The following is a 24,121-nucleotide window of genomic DNA, read 5'->3' as shown; positions in this document are numbered from 1 at the left end:
TCGATTATTTTATAAAAAATGTTATTCGATTAGTATTTGGGAATCTTAATGGAAAATAATACCTAATGAAAAGAGAGGTTCTTTGGAAGATGATCTACATTTGAGAGATGTTAAGCCTGTCAAGGCAAGTGATTCAGATGCCTTTGTCCATACAACAAGCTTGTGCTGTGTTGCTACCACTTGGTAGGGCAATGGCCTGTATTAATTGCACAGTCAAGCTCTTGCTGAATTTATGATGTTATAAGTTTTGCTTGCTCATTTAGTCATAAGTGACAATTAGAAATACCAACAGGTGTACAGAATTGTATGTATAAATCTTGTAGTTGCTTGTTTGCCCATTGGTACATAGAGTTTAAGTACCTCTGATAACATAAAATTGTGGTTTAAGTAACATAAATATTGTCAGGAAAACATTATTCAAGAAAATATTGTGACAAAGCCACATAATCCATTCCTGTCTTTTCAGCAGCTGAATACTCTTTACTTTTATTAACTTTTTAGTTTATACCCCCACAAATCTAACACATGTTCATGTACAGTACTTTGGGGAAATCTACCCTGCTCTACTGTAATTGCAAAGTAAAAAAGAATTCCTTCTATCATGGAATTCCCTGTATTATCTGTTTAAATATAATCTGTTAAGAGATTAGATTAGATTTCTTTTGTGTGGATGGTAGCATTCTCTTTAGGAATATGGAAGTGGGTTCACTATACATCTGCATCTGACCTAAATCTGCTTTAGACAGGATCCTGGTGATCCCATATCTCCTATTATCTACCTTGTTCTGCAATGACTGTTACTGTTATGTCCTTAGCTCCCAAAGAGCAGCATTTTCTGAGACATACACATTCTTACTATAATAACTATTTGAAACATACATTTTTCACTGCTAAACAGGAGTACTGGAGCTGAAACATACTTGTATTCCTACCAAAGTTGGTTGAAGTTTGGATTTTGGAGTCAGGCTTGACTCTACCTCTGTAATGTGCCTAAGCTAGAACACTGAATTAGAACACACAGCCCGCACCAGCTATGGAAAAGTTCAGACTTGCGTCAGAATCTGGATCTGAGCTTTATGACTCTAACACATGGCTCACCTTTGAATATAATTTAATATATTTCTTCCAAGCAGGGGGGCAGTTAGAAGCAGATGGAAGATGAAGCTATTGTGGCTATTATACATGTTTCATTTAAGTGAATTGTGATGAAAGAGCAGACTTTTTTCTGGTCTGGGTTAGCACTAAAAGGCTTCCAGGGTTGACTAGATCGCCTAGTGCAGCTTTTCTATTTCCGAACTTAGGTTTTCTGTTTTATTTAACCAAAAACATTTCCTTTAATTTTTTTTATTTTTGCCTCTCTAAAGGCAGGCATAATTCCAGATACATTAGGCTCTCTTTGTTGGATAAATAATGAACTGACCCAACAAGAACAGAATACATCTGTATTTTCAAGAGTGTTTTTCATACAAACTGAATTCCAGGACATTATACCAAATTAAATCATGAGGGTAGCCCGAAACAGTGACAGAAGTTCCACTGACATCAACATGGCCAGGATTAGTCCTGAGAGCAGAGGCAAAGAGTAATTAAGAGGCAAAGGAAAAAGTTGTAAGAAGAAATCTGACTTACCTGTACCACAAGCAGTACATTTGTTTGGTTCACTTCCACTGCAATCCATGCAGGTATGATGACACAAATGGCATTGGTTGTTAAATTCAAATTTCCCTTTGGGGCATTGCAACACACACCGTCCATCATCAAAAAATCTGTGGTAGGCAAAATACCACAATTAGAGTCTATAGCTGTCTCTTTCATCTTTAAAACAAACAAAGAAAACGTCCCTTCTCACCCAGTTATATTTATTACTTATATTTTTTGCACCTAACTTTTAATTTCCCACTGATTTTCTTTACAACATTTGGAAAGATAAAGTGGGAAGCCAGCTAAGCCTTTAACTTCAATCTTATACTTCAGATCTGAGTTTGACTTTTTTTCCCCGCAGAAAATCACTTATCTTGATGTCTCTGTACCACAAACTCTGAAACGTTCCTTATGTCTGTTTAAAAAAAAGCAAGAACATGTTTCTGCCACAGACGTTATCTGTGAAAAAATCTAGGCCTCTGTCAAAACTTTCTATTTGTTTTCTTTAAAGATTTGCTTTGAACTGCGCATGGGACTATTCATAGTGCATAAAGTTAAACATAAATGTATAAATCTTCACAGGATTGGGGTGTTAGACGCTGTCCCAATATGAGGATTATTGTTGAATCCTATGAGGGTTATTGTTGAATACTTTTTAATGCTGGCTAATGACTCATCTTCTCCAAAACGTTTTTTGATGAGTCTGAAGGAACTGAGTGAATGTGGTAGCAACATAACTGGCCCAGGTTCGCCATTATTTTTTTTTAATGGTTTTAATCTTAATGGAGGAAAAGATACATATTATAATGATGTGGCCTTTGAGTAATTATGGAGAAAGATATATGAAAGAAAAAGTTGAAGCAGTGGGCTAGAACCTCAAGATGTCTTAAATACAGCTAAGGAAAATAATGGAGAGGACTCTGTATTGCCTCATGCACTTCTGTGCTTAAGTCTTTGGCTGGACTGGCATTTATATATGTGGAACCCGATCTTCAAATATGTTTAACATGACAGTTAAGGTTTGACTCCTTACTCTCTTAGCATTGATTTCAGGACAGTAGTTTCTCCATATTCTGGTAACAACCACATTTCATTAGAGAGCCCTATTTTGTGCCCCTGTGATTTTGGTTTGGTGTGACAATCATCCAGATTTGTTCTGAAGGGAGATTGTTTCTGCAGAATTTGAGGACAATTTGTCAAATGGTCTTTTAGTTACAAATCATCTCAAAATTACCCTGATTTGCAATGTTGATAATTGTGGGGTTGGACTTTCTACTTTCACCCCTGTTCCAACATCTCAGTAATGTGAAATGTGAAGAGGCCTTTAGCAAAACTTTGAAGAACATGACCTAAGCATTGCATTGATGATGAAATCAAGGGAATTTTTCATGGCTTGGAATATAGTTAGTGAACATTTTGTACAGCTGTGCTGCCCCTAGTGACTATGTAACTGTCTTTGCTTAATGAGAGGTTCTCATTCTGTGGCTCATTGATGCCTGGGGGAGGAACAGTGAATTTTAGGGTAGAGTGCAAGTTTGCTCCCATTTCCTTCCTCTTGCCTTCTGCTGAAGCAAGATTGCTCCACTGAGGCCCACCCACTTAGCCTCCAAGCCCACCCAAATCTGCGCAGGGGTGTAGTCCACAGCAGCCTGGAGCATCACTCTGGCACCTGAAATCCAGGATGGAGCTATGCGCCTGCACTTCAGAAAGCTACTCTCCGTCAGCTCTGCCTTGCCATTTTCTGAGCCACCCTACATGTGTGCCCCACTCAGCAGGTGAAGCCCTGTGTCTGGGGCTACCATAGTTAGGAAGAGGGTGTGGCATCGGAGGTGAAACTGAGCTAGCACAGTTTGTCATTGTCCATCCACCCAAAAGTCAGGGCTCACCGAAATTTCCACTCCTAGCTATGCCTCTGTGTTGCTCACTCAGTAGCAAATGGTTCTCCAGGAGTGCTCCATAAATAAGCAGTTCCCAGGATGCTTCCTTTGAAAAAGTTTAGGAACAAACATACAGGATCGACGGGGAAAAGTTAAGAACTCTACATGGTTGGAGAGAAAGAGACTTCGCATACCTACACACGGCATTCAGTAGACTTCATCTCTGTTCAGGAGGCTAAGACTGATTTTTTTCAACAAAGCTAGTACAGTAAAGAGAGACCCTCTTTTGCCCTGGTCAAAATGTGTCCTCCTGATAGAAGCTGACAGCTCAGATCCTGATCCTGAGCTCTATAGATCATGGGATATAGATTTACAAATGAAGGAGAAGTTGGTTTTTTTAATTGAGAACTAAATTGTTTGGCTGGCAAAAACCAAATTACCCTGCTGCATTAAAAACAGATAATAGAATCTTGGGTTTCTGAACAAGGGAATAGTGCCTAGAACAGATTTCCCACAGAGAATGGGCATGTTCAGTATCCTCATTTTCATGGGATTTCAGAAGGAAAAAACCAATCTTTTCATCCTTCGTAGAAAAGAAAAAGAATCCCGCTGTAGGAGATCCCCTCTCCTGAATTTTAGTCTATATTAGAGTACCATTCATTACTCTCTTCAGTGTGAAGCATTTAGAACCATAGGACCCTGGAGACTGAGACTTAAATAGGTCTATTTCCAATATATTACAAATAGTATCCACTGTAGATATTTTTCCTCCTATAGTTTCCATTTGGATTTTTCTCTTATCTATTTTTATGTTTGTTGTTTTTCATTTTTGTATTTTCTTAGTAGATCTTTTACAACAGATAGAAGGATAAAAACTCGACTCTCTTTTGAAGCCCTAGATGTAGAAAGAAAAAGCAAAAACCGGTGAGGGACTTGTTACGGTGAAATAAGAGCTTTGGAGTTTAACTCCCTTCTTTTCCAGTTGTATTATGTAGCGTAACCTGTGTAAGGAAAAGTACCTCTGCAAATGACCTATGTGTATATTCTAGAATCCCAAAACTGGTGACAGAAGTGTTATCAATGTCGAGCCTTCTAGCTCCACACAAGACTGATAAATTCTGCTTGAAGCCAAATAGGAGGAAGCTAAAACTCTGGTTATGATCATAACCTCCCAAAGGCCATGGGTACTCAAGAAAGGGAGGAGCTTGATCATTACAGACTGGAACATCTGAGGAGTTTTGTGTAATTTGTTATAATTAGATCACCTTGTACCTTTTGTTATGGGACAATAAACAAACAAACCTCCCCTCTCACACAAAAATCTGTGTTACAGTAACACAGGGGTTCCAATTTACCACCCAGAAGCATAGAACTTCAGCTCTGAGCCTGACACTCTGGCCGGACACGTTTGGCTAAATTAATCCATGGCATAACCTACCTAAAGGCAATAGAGTTGCTTTAAGGATGAATTGACCCTACTTTAAGGATGAATTGACACCACTAGGTGTTTCTTGTTATTTCAGAAGTCTTGTCATAGACACTGGTGTTATAAATTGTATGTTTACTTGTTTTTTGGTGTGTTCTTATGCCATGGAAAAAGCTTATAGGAGCTGATTCTGATCTCACACCAGTGTAAAAATGGAGTAACTGCACTGAAATCAGTGCAGTTACACCAGAGCAAAACTAAAGTGAGTACAGAATCAAGACTACACCTTCTCTGTTAGAAGAACATGGGATTTAAAACAAGAGGCTATAATAGCTCCCTTGAATAAATAGCAGAGGTGACCCTGAGCTGCAGAATTCGTATTAGTTTCAAACTTTCCCAAAGTTTGAGCAGTGGTTCAGGTTGGGATTTAGTTCAGGACCTGCCCTAGTAAGGAAATATTTAGATATATTTTAAATAAATAATTATGTCTTAGTTAGACAATAATCCTTTCAGGACCTGTATGGTAACTGATGTCATGGTTACCATATAAATCAAATATGTGTAGTAAAAATCAATGCAGATGTGGCAAGTCAAAAATTGGATTACTAATGTCTGAAGATATGTCTACATTGCAGTTGGACACCTGCGGCTGACATGGGCTCATGGGGATCAGGCTAAGGGTCTGTTTAATTGTGGTGTGGATGTTCGGGCTCTGGCTAGAGCTCGGCTATGGGAGTCTTCTCCTCCCCGTTTAGGATCCTAGAGCCTGGACTCCATCCCAAGCCCAAACATCTACATCACAATTAAACAGGCTTTTAGCCCAAGCCTCATGAGCCTGCATCAGCTGGCACTGGCCAGCCACGGGTTTTAAATTGCAGTGTAGACATACCCTGACTGTCACTGATCAGTGTCAGCCTGTGTCCTTTGTGGCATGTAGAGGCCATTACCTATGACCAACAGTTATGGTTTGCCTGTATGTCAGTCAGGGTTAGCTGATTTCATTTATTTAAGGAAAAAGGATTTTCTGCCCTCAGGATCCATCTGGGCATGCACTAGTTACCTATAAAAGCAATTGGTCTCATTTGTGCCCCTTTTGTTCTCCTTTCTTGATCTAATTTTGTTTGTCATACTCCATTTGCCTCATCGGGTTAATGACAGTCTCTTTTTGTGTGTTTGTATATTACCTAGTACAGTGGGGCCCTGATCCTGACTGGGGCTTCTACCTGCTACCACAATGTAACTAAACAACAACAACAATCATTTACCTTGTGGCTGCACAGCCGATACAATCATTCTGAGTTGGTCCTGTGCACTTAGAACAGGATGCTTCACAGAACAGACACCGATCCACACGCTCGGCATATTCCCCTGGCAAACAAAACCCAATTGTTTACTTAAGACCCACAGATCAAATAAAAAACTTTGCTCAATATGTTGCTAATTGAAAAGAAGTAGACACCAAAGTTGTTTTGAATTTCTGAAACTGGCAGTTCTCAGTTGTATTAACAGGGAACCAACTGCTTGTGCCCTGGGTGCAGGAGCACGGTGTCTTTCGGAATGATGAGCTCAATGACTTGTTTTCTTTGAGTCTGCATGAGTCTTACAAATAGTGCCTGTAAGTGGCTGAATTAGCCCAGCTCCTATTGGCTCAGCTGGGCCGTCAAGGAGGGCTCTATTCTGGTGCACCTTGGAGAGCTAGATAAAGGACACTGCATGAAGGGTAACGGTTTGAGTTGTGTGTGGGATTCATGAGGAGTGAGTCCAGACATCAGATGGGATTTTGAAATACAGTAGTTCAGGTGCAGTACACTGCACTGTTTGGCAACTATCTGGTAGATACAAGATACATCACAACCATTCAGCTGCCTGTCTGCCTTTGCTATTTCTAACATGTAACCACTGTAGTATCTCCATAAACATTTTGATGACAAATCTAAAAGGCAAACCTCAAGCAACTAAATGCATCCAGAATTGATTGGGAATGTCTTATCATTCCTGTGGATGACATAACCACAAATAAAGTAACTTCTTCTGAAAATGTTGGGGTTTGATTTTGATTTCACTTAGGTCATTTTGCCCCTGCGTAAATCCATAGATTTAATACCTAGCTCTTATAGTGCTTTTCATCAGGAGATTTCAGTGGAGTCATTCCTGATTCTCACCAGCGTGAGATCAGACTGAGTCCTCTTCAGTCTCCCATGTTTACTATGATCATTCAGAAATGTGGCATGTTGTGTATTTGGTGCTATTTTATCTCTCAGCAGAAACACATTCAAAGTGGTTGCAGAAAGATGTCACCTATATAAGAGCTATTAATGGGCTGCAGCAAACTCAGGATGAATCCCTCTGGTGCCGATACAGCATTCTTACGCTGCCCCACTGTAAGGCATGAGCTGAGGTCGTATTTGTAGCATGTGCCACCACAGAGATTCTAGAAGACTGCATTGCAACTCATAGGCAGCCAGGGATGGGTTTCTATATAAGAAAGCCTGGACCAGCCCAAAATCAGGAGGGCACAATGGTCCTCTCTGTCCCCCTTATCTCTCCTCTTGGACTGTTCCTTTGGTGCTGTGCCACTTGTGCAGGGAGGTAGACAACCAATTATCTTTAAAATGAAAGAGAACTAGGTGTCCCAGTCCTCTCAGTGACTTTGAAAATCTCATCCTATATGGGCAGCGAGACTATAGCTGCTGCTGCTGCTGTGGTGTTGTAATACATGACATGTCCTTTTATTTATTGGGTACCCATTAAACCACGGTTACTCTGCTGCATATCTATGCTCCCCATAACTTGTAATGTAGATAGAGTCATTTGGCAAGTGGCTTGCCAGCCGTGTGTGTATTAAGCAGCGTATGGGGGCAGTAAATCTATCCATTGAACAGTTTTATAAGGCCCTAGATTAAATAAGTGTGCCTTATGTTATTTGGTTAGCAGGTAATCTATGCTAGTCAAGTGTAGATATTTGACTGAATTTACTATCTGCTGCTTCATTCTTTAGCAATAGATTTAGTTGAGGATATGATCTGGGCAGTGAGCCCTGGGAGGTAAATGAAGCCTGCAAATTCTGTGGATACCCCTAGGTGGAGAATTCTTCCCATTTGCATTGCTGCCTTGAAACTTGGGCTGTGCATGTGCATTGTGGGACTTAGGACACAGAAGAGTGGCGTGTGTGTGTGTATGAAGGAGCAATGTCGGGTGAATGGAAGGGAGGCAGAAAAGCTATTCTGTTAAGGCACACTAGGGAACCTTTAGTGCACACCAGCAGGGTCTACACGGATCAGTTAATGTAGGGCATTACCATGTAGACAAGCCATAAAATAATGTTAATATAAAACTATCTATTCCCTCTCACTTACCCTTACCCACTCAATTTTATATATAGGAGAAATAACTGGGATGATTTATGAACTAACTTCCTTCTCATCATGAGTAAGAGTGGCAGACATATATAAAATCGCCCAGATAGTGAGATCTCTAGCCATGAGAAATTCTGCAGACAGGTTTTACAAAGTCTGCGGGATCCTTTTGAATTCTCTGTTAAAAATACATTCTTTTTGCAAATAATCTGGGATTTACAGGAATTGTTAGCATATTTTTGGCTATTTTTCTTCCTTTTTCTGGCAGTGAAAGAAAATATTGAGGCTTTCTATTGTGTGTGTGTGTGTGTGTGTGTGTTATTAAAAAAAAAGCAGCAAAACAACAGCCCCCCCACCTTTGCTTTTAAGCACCTTTTCTTTGCAAATCTCAGAGGTAACCAATATATGTAGGTGTCTGTGTGTATGAGTACGTACATATATACATACATAGAATTTATATATTAACACTGCTTTAGTGCTTTTCAGCCATAGATCTCAAAGGGCGTTTAGCACATTTATATGTGCCTATTTGTATGGGTATGAGTATGGGTATCCACCTGTTTTAGGGTGACCAGACAGCAAGTGGGGTGGGGGTGAGGGGTAATAGAAGCCTATATAAGAAAAAGACCCAAAAATCGGGACTGGCCCTATAAAATCAGGACATCTGGTCACCCTAATCTGTTTATATAATCTCTCTAGACTGTGTAAATGAGATTTTCAGCTAATGTAAATTGGCATAGCTCCACTGAAGTAAGCTGAGGTCTGCTGCTTTACACCAGTTGAGGATCTGGCCCGTAAATATATATATCATATAATGGGGTGATGATAAAGATGTGATAAACTAACCATTTGATATTGAATTGAGTACAGCTTTGTGCAGTCACACTTGTGTAACTGAGATAAAATTTGGCCTGCATTACTTAGTCCTCACTGCACCCTGTAAGTATTATTATGCTTTTAAAGAGGGAAAATGAGGCATAGATAGGTTATATGATTTGCCCTAGGTCAAATAATGACAGAGCCGGAATGAAAACCTTTATCTCCTGACTTTCAGGATAGTGCTGTATTCACTAGATTACATTCCTCTCCATAAACACTGTATTCCCACAATTAACAACCCCATTTTTAGATTACTATAGAACTATTCCATGTATAGGTGTTATGATATGGAAGCACATCAGTACAAATGACTTTTTCAGAATATGGCATATAAACAAATACTTTTCCCAATAGAAACTTGATATAAAAAATAACCATGTTCCTCAGGGCCAGGTTCTGTCTTCTGTCTATTTTATGTGACATTTGGAAGCACAATGTTTGAAGCTATAAAATAACTAGGCAACACTAGAATACATGCAAATTCCACATTGAAGACTCTGATGGCTCATTGCTTGGGGAGTGTGCTCATGATTTCTCATGGTTGTAGCATCCCTCAGTAGACTGTTATCTTGGTATTAAATCATTCTTTATCTGCTATTGTTGTTTTGGTTGTAATTTATATTCTGAAAGCTTTCTGTTGTTTCTTCATCTCTGTTAAATTCACTTTATTTGGCAACAGTGCTAGATTATGTGTCCTGTACAGGATCACTGAGTCTGGAGCCACTAATTCATATACCTCAGAATACCCACTTCCAAACCCTCCCCACTTGGCATATGTGGTGAGTTTTAAAAGGCCTTTGTTTTTTTTTGTTACTTCCTCCAGCTGAAATGCTGTAATTCATTTCAGCTGCTCTGGATTAGTGCCAGTTGACGGCTGGTTCTTTGCTAGCTTAATCTTTAATTTGCAGCCTCTTAAAACACACTATTATAAGAGTGAAGACCAGAAATTGCCTATGTTCTGGGCCTCTGATTTCACAAGTCACAGCTATGATTGTAGAGCTGTCATTAAACATTAATACAATGCATTTTTTCCTGTGGAAATTAAAATAGTTAATGCTGAAACGCCACTTGAAAGAAGATTTTTAAGCTATAGTACAGAACTATTTGTTAACTTGACATATTTGCTTAAGGCTAAGAAGTTTTTAACTACACATCCTCCCCCTTCAGACATTGGTAACTAACTGACCCTTGCAAAGGTGCACTCTTTTACTTTATTCTTCAAGGTATCCATGTCATACATGTAACTGAGAAATAACACTAGATTATTTTAAAATTTACTAGTTATAAGCTTAACTGCAAGTTAAGTTTCCGCTGTGAATAATGCTTTGTATCCTTCATTTGGGATCTTTGGCGTATACTGCATTTGACATTTGGATTTTGGCAGGTTGCAAAGTATGGCTTTAATTGTTCATACTATTGTTATTAATAACAAGAACTATAATAATATATACAATAAATAATTAATAATATTTTGCTCTTATATAGCATCTTTCATCAGCAGATCTAAAGTGCTTTAAAAAAGAGAATAAGCACCATTATTCCCTTTCTACAGATGGGAAACCTGAGGCTCAGAGAAGTGAAGTATCTTGCTCAATGTCACCCAGCAGGTCTGTGGCAGATTTCGGTATTAGAACCCAGGTCGCCCGAGTCCCAGGTCACTGCACTAGCCAGCATGTAAAAACTACTTTTTTCTAGTTTGTGTTGCATAAATTATTTTGATTGCTGTTCTTTTAGTAATATTTACCACCAGTGCAGGGGTGTTGTAAAGTACACAGTAGGCCATAGGCCTGCCCAGATAGACAACACAAAATGCACTGGGAGGCTCAAAGTCTGATGCTAATTTAGTGTCTGATTCTGCAAGATGGTGAATACTGCCCCCAAAGTCATCTTGGCTAAGCACTTACCCAGCCCTCCGTCCTTACCAAAGTATTGCAGCACCTGATACTCTTTAATTACTTTTATTCTCACAACCCCCTTTTGGGGTTTGGAGATATTGTGATCACTATTACAGATGGGGGAACGGGATTGATTAAGTGAATGGCCCATGGTCATATAAGAAGTCTGTGGCTAACCTCGGAACCAACCCCTTTTGGTGTCTCTTGAGTGTTATATCCACCAAACCATCTTCCCCTACCATCACTAGGAGTTGAGAGAATGCAGCACCAGGAGGTGACTGGCATTTTAAAGGATTGGGTCCTTAGAGCAATTTTATTAAAAAACTAAAAAAAAAAGTTACTGAGGGCTTGATGACAGCAGCTTCATTGCTAGAGGCAGGGTTCAGCATTTGTGGGTTTTGGGGCAGAGAATGAATTTGAAAGAAGCATAGAGTTTCAGGCCAGAAAAGACCATTAGATCAGCTGGTTTGGCCTCTTGTATATCACATACCATTAATTTTCACCTAGTTACTCTGTAGTGAGATCAATAACTTGTGTCTGGCTAAAGCATCCAATTTTGATCTTAAGACAGCAAGAGCTGAGAATTCAGCACTTCCCCTAGCCGTCTGTTCCAATGGTTAATTGCCCTCACTATTAAAAATGGGTGCCTAATTTCTAAACTGAATTTGGCTGAGTTCAGCTTCCAGCCATTGGTTCTTGTTATGCTATTATTTGCTTGATAACAGAGCCCGTTAGACCCAGTATTTTTCTCCCTGGGCTGGTACTTGTACACTGTAGTCAAGTTGCCTCTGAAACTAAGCATGGCACCTGTTGCACTGGGATTTGGGAAAACGCTCTGGGTGTACGGAGGAGGGTGCACAAATCTGAGTGAGGGATCCTTAAGTGTTTAAGCTTTGGGGTAAATTTTCAAATGTGCCTACGTGGCAGTCTTGTTCTCAAAAGCGATTTAGGCACCAAGTCCCACTGACTTTCAGTAAGACTGAAAAAACCCTCAGCTCCTAATTCACTAAGACGCTTTTGAATATTTGACCCAATCATGCTTGGGGGTCAGAACAGACCAGGGATTCCATTCCCTCAGCAGAGATGTTCTGTGCAGTTTGGTATGGTGATTAGAGGATGTAAGGGTTTTCTGTTGCAGGATTAGCAGAGATCACATAATGCTTCAGGTTAGACTTGAAGCAGGACATAGAGGAGAAAGGCTTTATCAACTGCATAACCCTCAATTCTTATCTCCTCTGAATAAAAACATCTATACCTGCTGTGTCTGTCCCTTTTATTCTCACTGCTATTTATTATTTGTCTGTTTAAGTGCCCACAGTCCTCAGTCAGGGATTGGTGCCCTATTCTGTAAGGCACAGTGCTAACAGGTGAAAAGAGTCCTTCCACCAAAGAGCTCAGATATTTGCCATACTTTAACAAAAAAATCAGTTTTTAAATTACCATTGGTAATAACGACCCAGAATGTGTTTTCCTCCATTGGGTCAGCACATCCAGCTGTCGCTTGAGAGGAGTTCTGAGCTACTGCTAAAGCCAGTGAGAAGTGGGTTGGAGTCATGTTACTCTCCACTGAGGACAGACCCCTTATGATGTGCTGGAGACCAAGACTCACGTTATAAGTTCACACAGCACAAATGCATTGGCCCCCGCCACTGCCACCAAATGAAGGAGGTTCCTCCTGTGGAACTAAGAGGGGAAGAATTGTTCTGACTTTCTCTTCATTATGTGAGTTAGCACAGTCAGGTATTGAGATCTTTTGCTGCTCAGATAGTATAGTGATGGATGACGATAATTGTTTCGGTTAACAGATTGTATTGGGACATCCCTTCGTTGTCAGCTCCAACTAGCTGTTCCTTATAATGCTAAGGTGGACCTGTCCCTGCCCAGTGGGTAGTTGACAAAGCCTAAAGGGTTTGGAATGGATCCGTGTGTTGGTTATTGCCACGCCCACTGACAGAAATTCCAGGCCCCAGGGCCAGGGATGTCCATAGGGAGGGCGGGGCCCATGCTGGTCCTTTTAAATTGTCCAGGCCCCATGGCAATTGCTCCCTTTGCTCCCCCTGTTGGCAGGCCTGGTTATTGCCCCTGTTACATTACTGCCTCCCAAAAGGAAAGGAACTGTGAGTGATTTTGGCCAATGGGTGAATAAGGTTCTCCAAACAAGTGGATAGGAACTGGGGGTAATCTAGCTGCACGAGGAGTTCCCAGCACACAGGGATTGTTATCCATAATTGGTGTGATCTTTTCAGTATGTACACTGCTTTTACAACAACAGTGTTGTACATCTGCAAAATGAAAGAAAAGCAATGTTCCATGGTGCATGGTGGGAAAAGGCCAGCCTTGAAATGTGATGATGATTTTCCATAAAAAAAACCTTCACAAAATCCACCTTACATCCTGGAAAGATGGCAATTAATTAATAATAGTGAATGTGGCATTGATCCATACCCAACCACTGCCAGATTTGGCAGTGAGTCCAAGAGTTACTCAAAGAAGAAATGAAACAAAAAGACAACGCCTGGCACTACATGAAGGTGCAGCATTTGCTGCTGACTGAAGAGCCCTCCTTTTAACTACTTGGGAGTTCTTTCTACAGCATTCACTCCCTTGTCTGCATTTCACATAGCAGAAGTGAAACTTCACTTCCTTATTAGGGAATAGATTTTTTTTTTTAATCATTTTGGTGATCCAGAGACAAACTCCTTCTAGTATCTGCTAATTACAGTACATGTATAGCTGAGTATGGAACTGATTCTGCTACCTTTACTCACACAGAGTAACACATTCATGAGCAATCCCATTGACTTTGCTGAGATACTCAGTATGAGGGTTTCAGAAATTGGTCCTATAAAAATAATAGGCCTGACTCAAACCTATGTGAGAGGCCCAGTATTGCTGTGCTCTAGGTGCCCTGGACTTAACCAAAATATTCCAGGACATCGGTAGTCCAAGTCCTGCTCTGTTGGCCAGTGCAGAGATGGAGAATAGAGATGTGGTTACATTTGTCATATAACATTTGTTGGTGATGGCAGCATATGCACCAAATAGATGGATATGACCTAGTAAGCAGACTGTTGGCAGATTAACAAGGATCAGTTGCTAGCATACAACAATTTGCTATGGAATGATGCTTTCATCTGTAGAGGATGAAAGAAAGCCCTTCCCACACCAGTATTCTTTGTGGGTGGTAAACTAAACTGGTCAAAACCCAGGAAAATAATTTTGTGAAAAATGATGAAACTTCCAAGTTATTTCTCTTTTGCAGGGTTCAGAATGGATACATTTTCTGGTATTTTTCCATGATTTTTTTATTAACATGTTCATCAAAATAGTTTTTTGTTACAATACATTGTTCTGCAAAGAGAGGGAACTTGCAAAACTGCATAGAAAAAAAAGGAGACCTCTCCAGTGTCAGCTCTGAGTAAGTAGGCTGGATCAAAACCAAGGTGCATTGGCGCTGCTGAGGATGAATGCACTGTGGATGCAGACTTATCTCCACATACCTGTTACAAATGGGTTTCCCACTTACCAGGAGGCAGTCTTTGTTGCTCAGATAAATAATAAGGGTGTATTTTTTGAGTTGGTGGTGTAGAGCAAGAAAATGGGTCAAGCTTGTAAGCCCGTTACAAAAAATAAATCTTTCATTTAAAAAAAAGGTGCCTTTCCTTAATGGGCAGTTGTACTTACTAGTTTAATAGCTAGTTGAAATTCTTCCTATTCTCCTGAGACATGTTGGCTATGCTGTGAGAATCTTTCTGGATCACAGTTAGATAGGCCTCATTATCTCCCAGGCTCCAGTTTAGAGAGGCACTTAAGCACATACTTAATCCCCATTGGGAAGTCAACATGTGCCTTTTTGAACAGGGAGGGAAACAAACATATGTTTTATCGTAGTAAAGTATTATTGTTAAAAAAATCTTTCTTGCCACTTTTTGAACTGTGATATAAATAAAGGCAGATATGTTCTTTAGTGGGCAGGATAGAGAACATGGGTAAACTGCTCCATGTAACAAAGTGTCTGAACTTCAATGAAGCGTTTTGTGTGTATCTATCATATATTCATTATTAGTACTGGAGCACAAATATTGAAGAGAAACTCCTCACAAATGAAGCTGAAGGAAGATTGATCCTGTAATGAGAAAAAATTACATAGCAAAGGAAGATACGTGTTGGCAAATTTAGGGTCCATTTCTGAAGAACTCGCTCGTGGTTATCTCATTGGCTACAACGGGACTAAATGTATATGGATTATCATGTGACTAGGGCTGGGCTAGAATGCTGGCCAGCCTCCTCTAAAGCTCTGTAACAGCAATGCTTAACATAAGCACATAAGAACGGCCATACTGGGTCAGACCAAAGGTCCATCTAGCCCAGTATCTGTCTACCGACAGTGACCAATGCCAGGTGCCCCAGAGGGAGTGAAGCTAACAGGCAATGATCAAGTGATCTCTCTCCTGCCATCCATCTCCATCCTCTGATGAACAGAGCCTAGGGACACCATTCTTTACCCTTCCTGGCTAATAGCCATTTATGGACTTGGCCACCATGAATTTATCCAGTTCCCTTTTAAACATGGTTACAGTCCTAGCCTTCACAACTTCCTCAGATAAGGAGTTCCACAAGTTGACTGTGTGTTGTGTGAAGAAGAACTTCCTTTTATTTGTTTTTAAACCTGCTACCTATTAATTTCATTTGGTGACCCCTAGTTCTTGTATTATGGGAATAAGTAAATAACTTTTCCTTATCCACGTTCTCTACATCAGTCAGGATTTTATATACCTCTATCATATCCCCCCTTAGTCTCCTCTTTTCCAAGCTGAAGAGGCCTAGCCTCTTTAATCTTTCCTCGTATGGGACCCTCTCCAAATCCCTAATCATTTTAGTTGCCTTTTTTGATTATAAACCACTGGACTCCATTACTAGACGCATCAATGAAAGATGGCTGGCTAATGCTCCAACTTCATGCTACGAAGTATTGTATTCAGGAGTAAGACTCAGTTCAGCAGTTGCCTGTCTGAGAGGCTCTACAGCTCAGTGTTTAAAGAGACGCATTCTGGAAAAAAACTATTTGGCCAATATTAACGGGGGGGGGGGGGGAGACGGGGATAGCTCAGTGGTTTGAGCATTGGCCTGCTAAATCCAGGGTTGGGAGTTCAATCCTTGAGGGGGGCCTTTTGGGGAACTGGGTAAAAATCTGTTGAGAATGCAACACACCCAAATTGGTGAAATGCCCAGCAACAGTATCAACAATAGAGCAAAAGTCCTTCATGCAACAAGCAACTAATGTATCAATTGATTTTCTTTGGGCCAGATTGTGGCCTGTCTTGCATGCTCATGCAAGGGAGTGGTGGGGCATACTGCACACACATTCTTCCTTGTGCCATTTTGCCACTTCCTGTGCAGTGTGACTATGTCCCACCCTGGCACAGGTGGGCAGGAAGCAGCAGGAGAAGGCAGGCAGTGGGTGTCCCTGTGACTGTCTCCCCAGTGTGTTTATAGAGTGATTATACCAGCATGTTGGGGGGCGTATGCTTCAGCAGGCTGAAATTCACGCTCTCCCAGGAGGAGCGGGGCGAGTGGGAGGGACGCTGATCGATGATCTAGCCCTTTATTTTTAAGTGATTTTAGAGCTAGCAAAAGGTACTGGATTGAAAACTACTACAGAACATACTTTGATTGGGCAGCTGAAGTGCAGGCTTCCTCAGACTGCCCTCACTTAATCTGATGACACTATCTCTATGGATGAAAGGTAATTCAGCCTCCAAGCCCATTCAGTTCTTCATCTCTCAGCTGAGCTGGTAGACAGAGATATCAATTAGTACCAATAAAGGCCCCAAACCTGCATGGTTGGAAGGCTGCGCCCATGTGGGGGCCTGTTGACTTCATGGGCACAGCAATCTGGCTGTTAACAGTCATGTATAAGAACAGGGCCTAAAACAGTGCTTTAATGACATCTGTGTATTCAGAAATAATGGAGATCAGCAATCTATTGCACAATGGACACCTCTGGCTGCCTAAATGGAAACGTGAATGCCTCCCTAATCTATTCCTAACCATCTCAGCCATTAGGTAGGTATGGATCCGGGTTTTAATCCTAAATAGGAAAGAAACTGGGCTGATAATTACTGTTATTGATTAGAAGAAGTCGAAGCTATCCTGCATCAGGATTCAGCTTCAGTTGTGCTTCTACAGCACAAAAAGTAACCTGCATCAAAAACAGGTTCTGCCATGACAAGTACCACTGCTTTTCAAAAAGCCAATACATTCATTAAAAACAAAACACAAACACCCTCCCGCCCACTTTGTCACAATGACTTATACGTGACATCAAACTGCTTTTTAACATAAAAATTACCTTCCTCTCCTAAAGCAAGATACTTTACATATCAATTATCAACATGTTTTTCCAGACCAAAGCAACAGGAACTTAGGTTAATTTAATAGAAAAAATAAAATATGGAATAACAGTGATTTTGGCCAATATCAATTACAACAGTACTACTCTATTTTACAAATAACAACTGAACATTTTACACATGTACAGTATTTTTCAGTAAAAATGAATTTGGATTTAACAATGTGTCAGTATTTTAAAAAGAAAACAAAGATATTAATTTCTCCTCTATAATAGTGTTAGAGACATTTGTAAGTATCCAAACAAATTCTTTACAATCCATTACATAATTATATCTCAATTATGAATATATATATTTATATATAATATATAATATTAACTTAAACTTTGAAAGCATTATGTTCTAGTTAATAATGTTATTAGAGTAATGAGGACGTAACAGACTAGTAGTAAAACTATCACAAATAAAGTTTTCATAACTTTGAATGTTAAGCAGAAAATTTAATGAGCACCAAAGGAATGTCACAGTTCTTTTACTATCATAAAGAATGGGACATCTGTAAGAATTCACCTGTTCTCTGGGAAAAGGATCATATTGTTTCTACTGGCACTGGTGCTTTCATTTGTAAAATTCAGGGACTGATTTCATATTGAAAAAAGGGAAGTCTAGAAGTTCTATTTCTACCATTTATATTTGTACAGAAATGTTTTCCATTTCTGTGTCAGTGATCGTCGCACCCAGATTATTGTTTGTACAGAAGGAAGACTTGTTTAAGGCCAGGTCTACACTACCACTGCCGGTCAACCTAAGCTATGCAATTTGAATTATGTTAGTAGTGTAGCTCAAGTCGATGTAGCTTATAGCTACTTACTGCAGGGTCCACACTTCTCTATGTCGACAGGAGACGCTCTCCCGCCGATATTGCTTTCACTTCTCATTGAGGTGGAGTACAGAAATTGATGGAAGAGCGCTCTCCCATCGATTGAGCATCTTCACTAGACCTGCTAAATCAATGCCGTTATGCCAATTTAGCTCTGTAGTGAAGACAAGCCCTTAGTTAAACAATATCTTTGAAATTTAATTTACTACGTTGTACCTAATTAATGGGTGTCAAGCAATATGCTAATAGGAACATATAAAAATATGCTGACTGGGACTGACGTGTAACTAGAAAAGGAAACATGGGAGCCTTATTCTTCTCTCACTTAAACTGGCTTCACTAGGGTTACTCCCAATTTATACCATTGTTGATTAAGAGCAGCATAAGGCCCAGACTGACAAGAGGGATATTACTATACAAAATCCAAACTGGATAGACTTCATCCCTTGATGTAAATTTATTGATCTAAATGTAGTTACTCCAAGGGTTGAATTTGACCCAGTGTATCAATCCCAGTTGTAGGGGCGAGTCCTGTAAACACTTACTTCTGGATGTAGTCTCATTGAAATCTATGTATTAGCACTGTGACTAGTAGTACATGTTTGCAGGATCAGCCCCCGTTTGCTAAAATACAAGATAAGATTATACAACTACTACTTAAGTGTTACCTGTGTGCTCCAGACATGAGTTTACAAAATACTTTTGTTCATGAAAAATAAGAGGAACAGGCCCTTTCAGAATCTGTTCATGGTAGGAAGAATGCCCTTGTCAAAACTTAGGTGTTATGAACTGCTTACATTTTATTCCAAATAGCTTTGTCAATTTAAAGAAAGAAATTAAAATCCCAGAATAGTGGTTAACAAGCTAACTGTCTAATGACCAGATCTATATAACTGGGGTGGAGGGTGAGAAGCAAAATGTATGTAAATACTGCGTGATGCAAAAACAAGCACACAGCATAGAAAACAATGTAAGAAATATGTGTGGAATTGATCACTTCTCAATTTATTTTTAATACTGATACAAAGGATGCAGAACATAGTCCCACATATAAAGATGTTTCTAATTCCCTCAGGGACTGGTTTTGTTAAGTTCCCCCTGATTATTACTATATAAGCACAAAAAAAGACTGATGCAAGTATTTTTTTTTGTTTTTGTTTGTTTTAATCCATGTAAACTTGTGTCGAATTCTTGAAACACTCTTTAAACACCTTGAAGGGGAAACAAGCAGGAAAAAAAAAAAAAGGAAAGGAAGAAAAAGGACCATCAAAAACGGGGACAATCCTAAGGTTGACAGGAAATCAAATAATTACTTTAATGTTAATTTTGGCATCAATGCTTTGGTCACACAATACTGACTGTGATCCTGGATGCTTAGCTCTAAACACCCAGTTATGAAAGGTAGGCTTGTTGTAGTTTTTCCATTAAAGTTCCAACAAACAGTTCACCATCTCCCCTGACAAAGAGGAGGGAGAGAGAGAAAGAGGTGGCTTGCCTTTTTTTTTTCTTTTTTTCTTTTTTTTAATAATATGGATTAATCTATAAGTCTACAGGAGCAAGAGGATTCTGGAAGGTACCAGTTCACCCTTTTTGCGTACATGTTCTGCAACAAAGTTGCTGAAGTACTTTCCTTTGACACAGATTGTTCTTTTTCACTAGCATACAGAATCCTCCCTCGGCCCAAGATTCTTCCGTTGCTTCCGGAGGTCAGCGATAGAGGGAGGGGGCAAGTTGAAGATTTGAAGAGTATGGTGTACAACGGAGGAAGGTTTAATTGGTCAGACAGGCAGATTTGATGGAAGAGACCATTCAGGAGCAGGTAGCAAGTAGGAAATTTGGTCCATCAAAAGGAATTTCAGTCAACAACATTTTTTTTTTCAAGAAGAAATATTGTGTTGTCCGACAGGGAGTGATTGGTATCCATTTGTGAAAAGGAAAAAAAAAAGATTAGAAAAAGAATAATTAGAAAACAGTGATAAATACAGTGAAGGATTTTTTCTGAGTTATTATGAATCAAAAGGGTATAACAGTCATATCAGAGAAAGAGAATAAAACATTCTAAACAGAAATTGAAACTTCATAAGTCTGACAAGTAAACAATGCTTCTTGATCCCCAGCCAGTAATATAAGATCCTCCTTCTTTGGAAATTATAAGCAACATTATTACTTCTGTTGTTTGTCCTCCCAGGCTACTGTAATAAAAATAACACCATTTGCATGAGCACCTTCTTAACACCTGCTGACTTCAATAGGAGTGGAGGGTGCTCAGTACTTCCTCGGACTTCTCAGCTTCTGGCAGGATTGAGCCATATGCCAATAAAATGATAAGTTAGTTATTTCTGTGCATGTTGCTCCTTGTACAATTTTGATTTTGTATCCACAGATGCTACTCTAATTTGTACAAGTGGGCAGAGGAAAGCAACTTGTGGGTGTATACATATTATTTTTCACAAAAAGGATGGTGTGAAAATCATGGAAAGTGAGAAGCTGGTATAATAATGTTCATGCAGAAGAGTATTTCTAATGCAAATTTACTTTGCCTGAGCTCTTTTTTTTCCAACTCAACATCAATAACAATCCATGTAAACAGATTTCAGAGGGGTAGCCATGTTAGTCTGTATCAGTAAAAACAACGAGGAGTCCTTGTGGCACCTTAGAGACTAACAAATGTATTTAGGCATAAGCTATCGTGGGCTAGAACCCACTTCATCAGCTGCATCTAATGAAGTTGCATCTGATGAAGTGGGTTATAGCCCATGAAAGCTTATGCCCAAATACATTTGTTAGTCTCTAAGGTTCCACAAGGACTCCTCCTTGTTTGTAATCCATGTAAAGTACAAGAAACAAAATGCTGCCCTCAATTATGCCTATCTGTGCAAACTCATTGAAGTCATTGAGGTTGCACAGGTATAAATGAGAACATATTTTAGCTGAAGGAGTTTCAGACCTAACAGGTATTGCAATATATTGCTGATATGCAAGAGGATACTGTGAGTATGAGACTTTAATTTTCCTTTTACTACTAGCTTCATCTGACTTGAAAGTGTAAACTGACTAACATGATCTATAAGTGTCCAAAGAAGCACTATGGGCCCAATCCTGCTTCTATTGAATCAATGGTAAAATGCTCATTTGACTTAAATGGGAGATAAATGACCCCAGAATCATCATTAGTTCTTACTATATTTGCTTTGCCAGATATTTGTCCCACTGTGTGTAACACTAAGCTTCTGTTCTGAAATGCTCTCACTTGTTGAATTGGATCGTATCTGCAATGACCTTAGGTAGTAACACCTTCAGGAAAAGGACCCTGTTATCTCTTTAACTGTACACACAATTTCATGCTTTAAATAATATAATAATGAAGCCAATAATATGGAGTCCGAGCAATCCTGTATCAAATACAAGAAAGAGCTTAGAGAATGCCAAAATTTCCATTATGAAGATGGTACAATATTTTCAAAATGGCCTCTATTTTCCTCTTGCTATTCATTCACATAATTCAATTAAGGTTAATCACAGTTAACATCACATTAGTTGTCAACATCTTTATAGTTTAGAAAGGCAAATCAGACACAGATGAATCTTTCAGTTAAGAGTGCATTAAAATATTCACATGAAAAATCTTTCTACGGAAATGCCCATTACAAAAAAAATGAGGAGGAAGTCATGGGCTAAACCTCAGATAAAGAATGGGGTCTATGAAACAAAGATAATCCATATTATATATTTTCCCCAATTATAAATCTGAAAATATAACAAAAGAATCATTTAGGAGATCCAAAATACTTCAAGAAGCCAAGCCAACACAAAATGTGGAAATATTAAGTTAACTTTGATGCCAACAAAAGGAATATTTTTGAGACAAATAATAATACTCACCATCCTTACAGACTGTTCCAATTACACAGATGCCAGTATCTAAGATATAGCCATTTGGACAAGTTGTACAGTTTTTGTCTCCTTGACCACTGCATTCCAAGCAGCTGGCATCACATCTTTAAACAAAACAAAACAAAAAACAAAAAGCCAGAAGTTATCACAATCGCCACTAAGCAACAACAAGAATTTCCATCACACTGTCTCAGTTAAGTTCATGTCACTGAGATCATTCATATTCTTTTATTTAATGATAACTACTTGATTCTGAAATTTTGAAACGAAGTACAGCAGGTAGAAGTAACCAGTCACATTTATAAAAGACATTAGGCAGCCATAGATTGGACAAAACTACACAGGGAGACAAGCATCAAAAAGTAAAGCATGCCATAGAAGATTAAAGGAGTATTATTAGTTTTCTGTGGAAAGCTGTAACAAAAGGTGATTCCCAGTGCTGCCCCCGTCAAAGAGAGTTTGTCCAAAGGCAAAAAATAAGAGCTTCAGAAGGGCCTGAATTGTACTTTACAAAGATCTGCAAAAAACTCTGTCCCTGTCAAATAAAACTCAGCAAAAGGTTACCAAGCCTTGTCCATCAAGTATTTCTGCTCCGTAGCTGGTTTTGTATAGCTGAGCAACTGAATGGTCCATATGAACGGCAATTTACCTCTCGGCAAATGGCTACTATTGCTTTTTTAATGGAAAAGAACAGCCCCTCTGCTAGATCCGTTAATTTTTTACCATATTTTTATGCCCATAATTTCAAATTGCTTAATAAAATCTTGATTTAAATGAGCAGAACGCACACAGACATGCACTGAAATCCATTTTAAAAGCTCTTATATGGAAATTACAATCATGTTAAAATTTCTTGCTTTCTTCCCATAGTTTGCTTAGCATATTGTGTATTCTCTTATTCTCAACAGTCAGTAATATGTTCTACAATGTCACAACATTCTATTATTTACTCTGACTTACACAGTAATAGACGCATGATATCAAATATTAGACACTTGCTATAAAAAAAACCCTAAAATATAATGTAGCCTTTGAAGACTATATCTTACCTTTTGCAGGTTTTGTATCCGTTTTCAAGAGAGTGATCAAGGTAATAACCACCACTACAGGACTGCACACATCTCCCATCCTCCAGAAAATAACCTTCTGTGCAGTTTATGCAAGCATCTGCTCCTGAGCCTTAAAGCCAAGAGAAATACACTGTAACACATTGACACATTCTCAGTACAGCCTGGATAACAGACAGCATCTCTAACTGTAACAAAACATCTGCTCATCATAGGTTATTGGACATATATATTCTCGTTGCTTTACACCTTTGCCTGCATGTACTGCAAACTATATCAGCTAGCAACAAAAGATAAATATAGCGGTAATCCTGACATATTTTTTTCTGAGAAAAAAATTGTTATTTCTACAGCTAGGAATTACAAGCAAAGATAGCTAGGGAGCATATGTGTACTTTTCAGCTAGAACGTTTATATTTTTATGTAACAGGAAGAAACCTACTTTACTCAGAGATCTATTAAAGAACCTCCAAGGCTTTTCATTTACAAGCCAATCATCATACTGTATTTGGAAACATGATGTAATATTGACCAAAGGACAAAATGGTTACGTGAAGTCAAATGTCACTGAGGTACCTGCACATGTTGCACAGGAACGGTGACACGGTTCACATTCCTTGCCATTGTGATATTTTCCTTCTTCACAGCGGACTGCACATCTGGATCCATATAAACTAGTGCAAAAGTACAAATTAGACTATTTAATACTGACCAGCTAACAGCAAGGTAAGGAGGAAGGACAATGATCACACTCAAACCTCTAAAGTATTCTACAATGAAGGTCTGTTAATAAAAGTTGAACTGAAATCATAGTCTCCTACTGTACAATTATACAGCTTCTTTCACTGCAAGT

General features: G+C 39.2%; 1 protein-coding gene across 4 annotated transcripts in view; it reads right to left on the bottom strand.

Annotated features, from left to right (window-relative positions):
* Positions 1–24,121, bottom strand: part of PCSK5 (proprotein convertase subtilisin/kexin type 5) — a 300,518-nt gene that overhangs the window by 45,590 nt on the left and 230,807 nt on the right. For 3 of the 4 annotated variants that reach the window (XM_050944093.1, XM_050944095.1, XM_050944094.1), the window contains 5 exons: positions 23,845–23,942; positions 23,251–23,380; positions 22,190–22,305; positions 6,210–6,312; positions 1,630–1,766 (listed from right to left, as the gene is read on the bottom strand). In XM_050944093.1, the coding sequence (XP_050800050.1) occupies positions 1,630–1,766; positions 6,210–6,312; positions 22,190–22,305; positions 23,251–23,380; positions 23,845–23,942 (584 nt within the window). Of the gene's footprint in view, positions 1–1,629; positions 1,767–6,209; positions 6,313–17,829; positions 20,005–22,189; positions 22,306–23,250; positions 23,381–23,844; positions 23,943–24,121 lie in introns of those variants that run through there. The other variant, XM_050944096.1, reaches the window with a different exon arrangement.

This window comes from Gopherus flavomarginatus, chromosome 3 (assembly GCF_025201925.1).
Source record: "Gopherus flavomarginatus isolate rGopFla2 chromosome 3, rGopFla2.mat.asm, whole genome shotgun sequence".
NCBI classification, from domain to species: domain Eukaryota; kingdom Metazoa; phylum Chordata; order Testudines; family Testudinidae; genus Gopherus; species Gopherus flavomarginatus.
The sequence above is the reverse complement of the archived record's forward strand: the minus strand, read 5'-3'. Positions and strand labels throughout refer to the sequence as shown.